Source organism: Haematobia irritans, chromosome 1 (assembly GCF_050003625.1).
Source record: "Haematobia irritans isolate KBUSLIRL chromosome 1, ASM5000362v1, whole genome shotgun sequence".
Classification (NCBI taxonomy): domain Eukaryota; kingdom Metazoa; phylum Arthropoda; class Insecta; order Diptera; family Muscidae; genus Haematobia; species Haematobia irritans.
The window spans coordinates 106,764,677-106,775,212 of NC_134397.1; the positions used below are offsets into that span (position 1 = coordinate 106,764,677).

The following is a 10,536-nucleotide window of genomic DNA, read 5'->3' on the forward strand; positions in this document are numbered from 1 at the left end:
GTAGAAAAAGATGGTAGCAATTTCTTCATACATCAACAAGAGTATATCAAGAAAGTTTTAGAGGAATATGATATGGCAAATTCAAAGCCATCAAAGGTACCAATGAACGTCGGATATCTAAAGGAATCCGGGAAACAAGAAAATGAATTGGAAACAAATTTATTATATAGAAGGGTGATTGGATCACTGTTATATCTGGCGAATAACACAAGACCAGATATCACCGCCGCAGTTTCTTTTCTCAGACGCAAGATATCATGTCCAACGAAAGCAGACTGGACCGAGGTGAAAAGGGTCCTGAAATATCTGAATGGAACAAAACATTTTAAGCTTAAAATACATTGTCGAAACATGCAACTTATAGGATATGCTGATGCTGATTTTGCAGGTGAAGTTAATGGGAGAAAATCTACAAGCGGTTACGTGTTTCAACTTGGAACAGCCACAATTTCATACGCAAGCAGAAAACAAAAGAATGTAACATTGTCCTCAACTGAAGCGGAGTTCGTTTAATTGGCTGAAGCAATTCAAGAACTAACTTGGCTGCGGATGGTATTCAATGATCTCAATCTAAACATAACAGACATCACGATGAAAGAAGATAATCAAAGTGTCCTAAAATTATTAAATGCTGAGACAATTAATCCTCGTAACAAACATATCGATGTTAAGTACTACTACGTACGAGAAGTTAACCAATCAAAGCAAGTCCAATTTGAATATTGTCCAACGGAGGAAATGTTAGCGGATCTTCTGACGAAACCATTAAAATATAGTAAACTAAACAAATTTAATCAAATGATTGGACTGGTATAATTCTATTTCACAAATTGAAAAGGGGTGTTAAGATAATACCTTAAACTTGTTATTAAAACACTTTGTAAAAATAGAATATTTTCCAATCACATATGCTTGGGTTTATCTATTGTAAAAATTAGATATACATAATTATAATTTTTCATTCATTCCTTCTGAGTTTTCATTTTGTAATAAACGTTCACAAATCATTTAAATATCACGCCACTGTTTCATTATTTAACCCGAAAGGAATATATATATATAATATATTCCAATAGAAAGTACTTCACCCTAGGCTTACCTTCGGCCATGAAATAAGTAGTGCTTTTAAAGCATATAATCACCTAATATGTAATCACTTATTTGTAGATATACCAAAGTTTGAAAAACAATTGTCTCATGTAACCAAATCTCGAAAATAATGACTTCTCCCGCCGATTACAATGGTTCGAAATATGTCGAGTAATGCTGTTAAATGGACACTATTTGTATAGAAACGAATATTGTATAAATTAAAAAAAAAACTAAAATGTTAATATATTCATATAAATAAGATGGACGCAATAATTCATTATTATTAAAATAGATATAGTACGCACAAAAAAGTTATATGATTCAATCACGAAATTAATTGATCCAATTAATTTTTTAATTGAAATGTCTTCAATTACAGGAATGATAGTATCAATTAAAAAATAATTGATATTATTGAATTCGTTATAATATACCTAATAACCCATTCACATTTGGTTGGAAAGTGGACTTTGATTCCTTTTTTATAAGGCAAACAGTTGAAATCTAGTTGAAGTGGATTATGGAAGTATAATATGAATGAGGTATAATAAAACATTTGTTTAAAACATAATAGGGTAATGTCATTAATTTAAAACACAATTATTATGAAATATTTGTGAAGAATATTCGTTAACGGAAAATTTGTCATAATTACCGTTACATTACATATTCTTTTTGAGTTTTTTTTTAAGTAAATGTTCAATTATGTGAATATATACGAACGGTCCCATCGCCCACTTTCCCGCCCTTCCGACCGTGAGGGCCTCGTCCCCATGAGGTAGAGACAGCGTACACACCATGATCCGGACCATGGCGGGGTGGAGGCAGAGGGATTTGACCAGCTACAGAGAAGGACTCATCAGCCGGATATATTAAAATACATCAAATATTAGGTTATTCAATAAAACTAACGTATTAGTTATCCAAATATGCTAAAATTCTACACTTCATCATATCAATACTAAGGTTAGTGTCAACTAGATGATAAATTGAATTAAAAATATTGCACATCCTACGAATAGGCTCCACAGAAGCATAATTCGAACGTTGAAAATCAATGTAAAGAAACTGGTAATTCCTAGATGCCCTAAAAGGAACATTTATCCTAATCCTAGATATCAATTCCGAGAATGGAATATCCCCACTAACTAACCTAAACATCATCATGGAGCTCAACATCGTCCGTCGGCTCCTAAGAGTAGACAAATTAATCAGCCTCAGTCTAGAAGTGCATGAAGGAAGAACAAAATCAATGTTCCAATGAAGATGTCTCAAAGCGAACAACAAGAACTGCTTGTGAACCGATTCTATCCTATTAATGTAAACTTCATACTGAGGATCCCACACGATAGAACCATACTCTTGAATGGGTCTAACAAGGACAGTAAAAAGCCTCTTTGTAACATAAGGGTCCGAAAACTCCTTCGCCCAACGCTTATGAATCCTAGAACCCCATACGCCTTACTCAAATCAATATGACCATTAAAATTAAGCCTACGATCCATAACAATGCCAATATCAACAAAAGAATCAACCTCTTCCAATAGCGAGCCCCGTATACTATACCGAACATCAATAGGTCTAGACCTAAAGAATCGCATAAACTTGCATTTCCTCAAGTTCAAATCCATCAGATTTACCCTACACCAATCCTCAAAGCTATCCAAATCACCTTGTAATAAATGCACCTGACCAGAATTATCAAACGAGGAGAATAACTTAACGTCATCAGCATACATCAAAATCCTAGAGTTAACCACGGACGGAGGTAAATCGTTTATAAATAACAAAAATAAGACAGTACCCTGAGGCACACCTGATGGGACATCAAAGCACCTTGAATAGGAATCACCACAATCTGCGTACGGCAATCAAGATACGACGAAATCCAAGCCAAAAGTGCACTGGTCAATCCAATCCTATCCAGCTTATATAACAAGACCTTATGATTCACCCGGTCAAAAGCCTTACTAAAATTCATATAAATAACATGAGTCTGATTCCCAACAACAAACTGATTAATAACATGTGAAGTAAATTCCACCATGTTCGTAGTAGTCGATAGACCCTTACGAAAACCATGCTGGCAGGGATCCAGTATCGAAGAAATGCCATGCGACAAAACATCAGTCACCATCTATCCCCCTATAATTACCCACATCAAAGGGGCTCCCCGACTTATGAAGTGGTACGACAAAAGAGCTCCTCCATCTTAGAGGGAAATAACCGAACCTCAATGAACTATTAAATAACATCGATAATGGAGCAGAGAGACATTCGGAGCAAAATCTCATAATTATCCCAGGAATCCCATCTATACCACCACTGGTGGACGCCCCAAACCCACGCAAATACCCAGACACAGACAGACTATCAAATAATGGAATTGCCACCCTATCAAGCGACCTAATAGAATAGGGATATGAACCATCAGTATCATAAGCACCCTTTCTATAGACAGATTCAAAATAGCCCGCGAAACAGTCCGCAATGGACTGGATAAAAGTCAACACCATCCCCCCGGATCTTCGACGGCCTATTCGAAGACTTACGTTTCATCCTAACAAAATCATAAAAAGACCTCGGGTTACAATGAACGTCACCTCTAACCTTATCAGTGTAACGAACATAACACGCTCTTGATTCCATATTATAAATAGACCTAGCGACAGAGTACCGAGCATAATCAAAATCAGATCCCGTCCTCTTATAACGTCTAAAACATATATTCCTATCATTCCTGAGTCTCGTCAACACAGGAGAATACCATGGCCGATTCCTAGGGAAATCCGCGACACAAAACCGTCCAAAACCTTGTAGAAATTATCAACAGCCATATCGATATCAGGCAAACAGAGCCCCAGTCAACACCCGAAAGAAGCGAATTCAAGAAATCGAAATTCGTCTTCTCAAAACATAGTGAAAATACCTCATCCCAAGAAGCAACCATTTGAGACTCATGAGCAACATCCAAGAGGCAAAGAGAGAAAGCAGGGTGATACCTATCCTCAGGATAAGAAACAGGATCACATCTGGACAAATCAAAATTATAAGGATTGCCTACAAAAACCAAATCAAGAATCTTCCCAAAGAAATTCAAAACTCCATTTATCTGACCCAAACCAGCATCAGGAAAAAGATCCAAAAAAGTCGTCACCCATTCCGATCCACCAGAAGTAGTCAGTGGAGTCAACGCCTCCGTATCAGGCAAGTCGTGCCAAGACACCATAGGCAAATTAAAATCGCCCAAAACCACGATCCTGTTCGAATCATTCTTTCCAGACATAATACTATTTATTGCCACAAAATAACGCTCATAGATAGAATACTCAGAAGCCGGAGGAATATATGAGTATGTGACGAATAACATAAATCCCAGAACATCTACCCTTACCGCAAGGAATTCAATACCATCAACATCGTCCAGAACAATTCGCTCAGATGGGATGGTGTCAAGGACACCAATTAGTACTCCACCACCAATCCTACCCATACGATCCTTCCTGAACACCAAGTAACGACCACAAAGAATCTCAGAATCATATACCGATGGCCTGAGCCAAGTTTAATGATACGATAAGCCATTAACAGCCAACTGTTACATTTTGACAATAAGAATATAAAAATTACCTAAACTCATAGAAAAAAGACTGTTGGTAATAGCAAACGCTGTCTGCTGTTTTTCAGCAAACAAAATGCTGCTGTTTTAGCAGTTTTTTGCTAAAACAGCAAACAATCCGTTATTTTGGAATAGCAAACATACTGCTGAAATTTTCTGCTGATACGAATAGAATTATAAATTCACTCCGGTCAAATGGACAATAGTAAAATGGTGCACATTATATAATAGAGCATTGCATGGGAACATTCATTCATAGCGCACACAATTGCACTCTCGAAACGGTTCGAGAAGACTGAATCATCGTCGATGATCGAATGAATAGAATGCACTCGCTTGATCGAATCGGATCGAATGAATGTAATTATATGAATGAGACATGGTTTGAATCGAACCCCATAAATCAGTATCGAGCGAATGTTGTCGTGACCAAAGATTATAGATTAAAGAAGATGGGAGATTTACCACATTAGTTTAATGGTCTGTTCCTGTATATCAAACGAAAGCTTTCTTTTATTCCAAACGAAAGAAAATTGATTTTTGTTCTTCTATTTCGAAAGACAAGTCACTTCATATTTTGTTGTCGAGCAATAAACGAACATATACAATAAGTGTCAAGAAAAAAGTAAAAACATTGTTAACATTTGAATGAATTCTCAGGCCAAGTATTTGAAAATACTCATTTGTGATAATCAATGTATTCTCATACAAACGAAATGAACTTTCAAAAATATAAAAACCCAAAATCATTCGAATTCGGGTTACTGCGTTTCTTTCGAATGGGTTTTCGTTCGATATACAGGAACAGGGCATAATACTCGAACCAAACGCGTATACGACAATTATTGACATAGCATTAAAATGCAAATAAAAAGAAATTAAGAGCACGAAATAAATTTCCATAAAGGGGAAAATGTAATTTTCTTTTTGTTGCCTAAAATTTAACATTGTTTCATTAAGAAAAATTACATTTTTCATTTAAATAATAAAAACGAAAAACAACTAAAAGATTACAAACCTGTATTAAACTAATTTGGTAAATGCAACATTTGGTATTTTCCTATCTTCCTCAAATCTATAATCTTTGGTCGTGACGTCACTGACTGAAGTTGTGCATTCGTTCCAATTCTCGTTCGCAAGCAAACATTCAAATGCATTTGGTTAAACGGGATAATCGAGAATACTCGAACATTGGACGGTAGTTTTGGATATTTGTAAAGTTCTCGAGTATGTTATGACTAGAAATGGAATTATGTTTAATGAGAAAAGAAGTTATTTATTTGGTGTTGCTTCAAGTACAGTGTGTATTTCAGAGTTAAGTTTATAGAAAATAAAATGAGTGATTTTAAAAAGGTAATTTTTTTTTATGATTTTGAATATAACAAGCAAAAGTAAATTAATGTTTGTTTTATTTTTTTCCTAAAAAAATAATTTGGCAAGACAAAGTATTTTATTGCCTTTAAATACGAATGTCATTAATGCATAACATAGACGACGCATTTTCCAGTTTATTTTAAATTTTTTCTCAGAATTAAATACGAAAAACTTACTTTCAAGAGTGAAATGCATCTCTAAAGAATTCTTAGTATATTGCCCAAAAATATCATCAAACCCATTTTTGTCCAAAATGTTTCTCTTAACAACTAGAGCAATATTTTGTTGTGCTATTGGTACCCTTCACATGGAAACGCAGAACACAAACGTCTTTACGGCAACGTACAACTAAACAAACGTACAATACATATAAAAGTTGTTGTTGTTGTTACTATATGAGGGCAAAAAAGAATCGAATTCCTCGATTCCTTCACTCTGATTCCTTCACGCCTGAAAGAGGTGGTTACCGACGAAAACATCAAAAAAATCCACAAAATGATTTTGAATGACCGTAAAATGAAGTTGATCGAGACAGCAGAGGCCTTAAAGATATCAAAGGAACGTGTTGGTCATATCATTCATCAATATTTGGATATGAGGAAAGTCTGTGCAAAATGGGTGCCGCGCGAGCTCACATTTGACCAAAAAACAACAAGTGTTGATGATTCTGAGCGGTGTTTGCAACTGTTAACTCGTAATACACCCGAGTTTTTCCGTCGATATGTGACAATGGATGAAACATGGCTCCATCACTACACTCCTGAATCCAGGTTAGGTTAAAGTGGCAGCCCGATTAAGATTCAGGCTCACTTAGACTATTCAGTCCATTGTGATACCACATTAACTAAAAGTACCTATTACATATGGGCACTTCTAGTTTTAACCGCTGAACCTTCTTGATTATTTTTCTTTGTTGAACCAACCAGATTGTTCCAAAAACATTAGCAGACTGCTTAAGTTAACGTTTTCCAGATCCGCCAGTAATCTGAAGCTATATGCTCCTAAAAGTTGCTTCCGCTTTACACAAAATGCAGGACACTCACACAAGAGGTGTTTAATTGATTCCTTTTCCTCCGCATCATGACAGCTCATACAATAGTCATTATAATTCGCGCCAATAATCTTTGCAAAATCGCCTATCAGGCAGCGACCCGTTATAGCAGGTATCAGGAGTGATATCTGACGTCTCGAGAACACTAGCATATCTAGTGTGCGGTTTAAGTTTAAATGGGGCCATATTTGCTTGGTGTCGTTACAGCCCTTGCAATTCTCCCATCGAGCATTTGCCATCATAACAGCCTTCTCACGCAGCACGAGCTTGCAGGTAGCCAGGGGCATATCAACAGATTCTAGTTCCCCTTGAATATGTAAGGTAGTCCCTAGCCTTGCCAACTCATCCGCTTCGCATTTCCCCGGTATGTTCCTATGGCCAGGCACCCATATTAGGTGAATATTGTACTGCTCAGCCATGTCATTGAGAGATTTGCGGCAGTCGATGGCCGTTTTCGAGTTGATGAACACAGAGTCCAAGGATTTTATTGCAGGTTGACTGTCTGAGTATATATTAATGCCCACATTTTTTGGAACATTACTTCTCAGCCAATTCGCCACCTCTCTTATTGCTAATATTTCAGCCTGAAAAACACTACAGTGATTAGGTAATCTTTTCGCTATTCGAAGTTCCAGATCATTAGAATATACTCCGAAACCCAATTGTCCATCCAATTTGGAGCCATCAGTGTAGAAATCTATATATTCTTTATTCCCCGGGGTCTGTGTGCACCACGCCTCACTGTTGGGGATTAGAGTCTCAAACTTTTTGTCGAAAAGTGGACTCGCCAAAGTGTAATCCACTATGTTAGGCACATCTGGCATTATTTTGAGGACCGAACTATGACCGTACATTTTTTCCGACCGCAGCGATAGCTCGTGCAACTGCACAGCCGTTGTTGCAGCTGATTGTTTGGCCAAAATGTCTAAAGGCAATAGGTGCAGCATGACATTAGGGGTGTTGGAATATGCGAAGTATTTCGAATACGACAACCCTGTCGTGACATTTATCTCTCATTTTGTCGTTTATCCTTTTGTTCTCTTTTTTGTACTTGTTTATTACCTGTTACTCTTAATTAGTCAGTCTTTGTGCACATCTCAACGAGTTAACTTGTCTTTTGAATTCCATTAAATAAAAGCACGCGACTAATTTGAAATAAAGACTTTTTATTTCGATTGAAAGGCATTCGAATATCCAACAGGTTATGGGCCCAGAATGCCCATCGCGGTTTCATTAAATACGTTTGTCAATTAATCGGAATTATTTTAATTCGAAAGTTTTACTCGGCGAGGATAATTAGAATTTGCAAAAATGAGTGGAGTTACAGTGCGTATACAGCCATTGAGTGCCGAGAATTACGACACATGGAAGCTGCAAATGAAGGCGATTCTTATCAAGAATGACCTATGGGGCTACGTCAGTGGAACAAAGCCGATCCCTCCTGAGACGCAGACGGATGAACGTCCAAAATGGAAAGAAATGGATCAAAAGGCATGCGACGACATAACATTGTCTGTAACGCTATCGGAGTTGGGGCTGATTACTGAGTGTACGACGTCAGCGGAAATGTGGACAAAATTGAAGTCAACTTTCCAGTCAAAAGGGCCAGCGCGGAAGGCAACGCTTCTGAAGAGAGTGGCATTGGCCAAAATGAAAAACGGCGAAAATGTTCGAGAACATTTAAATGATTTCTTTGATGCTGTAGCGAAATTAAAAGAAATAAATGTTACAGTTGGTGACGATCTGTTAACGATTTTATTGCTGTATAGCTTGCCAGAATCTTATGAGACGTTCAGATGTGCCTTAGAAACAAGAGACGAGTTACCGAGCCCATCAGTGCTAAGGGTGAAAATTCTAGAAGAAGACCAAGCAAGGAAGGCAAAAGAAGACAGAGGTGAACATAACGCTTTATACGTTAAAAATTCAAAATATGGGCAGCGCAGTAAGAAAAATGAAGATTCAAAGAGGAATGCCAATAAAGACAAGAAGAAGCATGGAAGTTGTTTTAAGTGCGGAAAGCCTGGGCACTTTGCCAAAGAATGCAAGTCAAAGCAATCAAGTGAAGGCGCAGAAAAAGCAATGCACAACACAGTAGAGAACGCGATGAAAATCACAGATGTATGTGGCCGTTGGTGTCTTGATAGTGGTAGTACAGCTCACATGAGCTCGGAAAAGGAGAAATTCACGAATTTCAAAGGAATACAAAAAACGTTGAATTTGGCGAGTAAAGACACAACAGACATAGTGGGAATAGGAAATGTCAAAGTGTGTGTGAGTGAGAGAGGCAAGGAAGAGCGAATAAATGTTCAAGAAGTTTATTATGTGCCAGAATTAAGAGCGAATTTGCTATCTATCGCAAAAATAACGGACAAGGGCTACATCGTATGTTTTTATAAAAACAAAGCTGAAATAAGAGAACAAAATAAAGTTTTGTACACAGCTAATCGTTTTGGTGGTTTATATTATTTGCAAGATCAAGAAGTTGTTTGTGCTGCAGCTTCGGGTGAAGATAAAATTGGCAAAATAGATGAATGGCATCTAAAAATGGGTCACCTTAATGAACGAGATATGCATTTCATGGTGAGGGAGAATTTGGTGCAAGGTATGGATTTTGGTTCGTCGGAAAAATTGTCACCTTGTGAAGTTTGCATAACGGAGAAGCAGACAAGAAAACCATTTCCCAAAGCAAAGTCAGAACGAGCAAACGATTTGTTGGAAATCATTCACAGCGATGTTTGTGGGCCAATGAGGGTGGCATCTCATTCTTCGGCGAAATACTTTGTAACTTTCACGGATGATTACTCACGATATTGTGAAGTATTTGTACTCAAACAGAAGTCGGACGTGTTGGAAGTTTTTAAGAAATTTAAAAATGCAGCTGAAACATTTACAGGCAAAAAGATAAAAGCATTACAATCCGACAATGGACGTGAGTATTGTAATAATGAGTTTGATGAGTATTTGCAGATGTATGGAATTCGAAGAAGGCTGAGTGCCCCTTATACCCCACAACAGAATGGAGTTTCTGAACGCAAAAATAGAACGCTTCTTGAAATGGCGAGATGCATGATGAGGCATGCAGGCGCACCATCATCCTTTTGGGCCGAGGCAATTAACACCGCCTCTTATATTCGCAACCGGTGCCCAACGAAATCTTTGGATGGGGAAATACCCTACACTTTATGGAATGGAAGGAAACCTTCTGTGAAACATATCCAACCGTTTGGTACAAAAGCATATGTTTTGGTGAAAGACAATTCGAAAGGAAAATTCAATTCTAAATCTGAATTATGTGTACTAATAGGCTATTCAAATGAGGCGAAAGCATACAGGCTATGGTCACCAAAGAAGCGACACATCATAATAAGCCGCGATGTAAGATTTTTAAAGGAAATCCCAA

General features: G+C 37.3%; 1 protein-coding gene across 1 annotated transcript; it reads right to left on the reverse strand.

Moving 5' to 3' along the window:
- Positions 1-902: 902 nt before the first annotated feature.
- On the reverse strand, positions 903-3,229 carry LOC142230520 (uncharacterized). The gene is made up of 3 exons (XM_075301168.1): positions 2,897-3,229; positions 2,558-2,780; positions 903-922 (listed from the first exon to the last, which is right to left on the reverse strand). Exons 1-3 carry the CDS (start codon positions 3,227-3,229, stop codon positions 903-905), a joined length of 576 nt encoding a protein of 191 aa, XP_075157283.1.
- Positions 3,230-10,536: the final 7,307 nt, after the last annotated feature.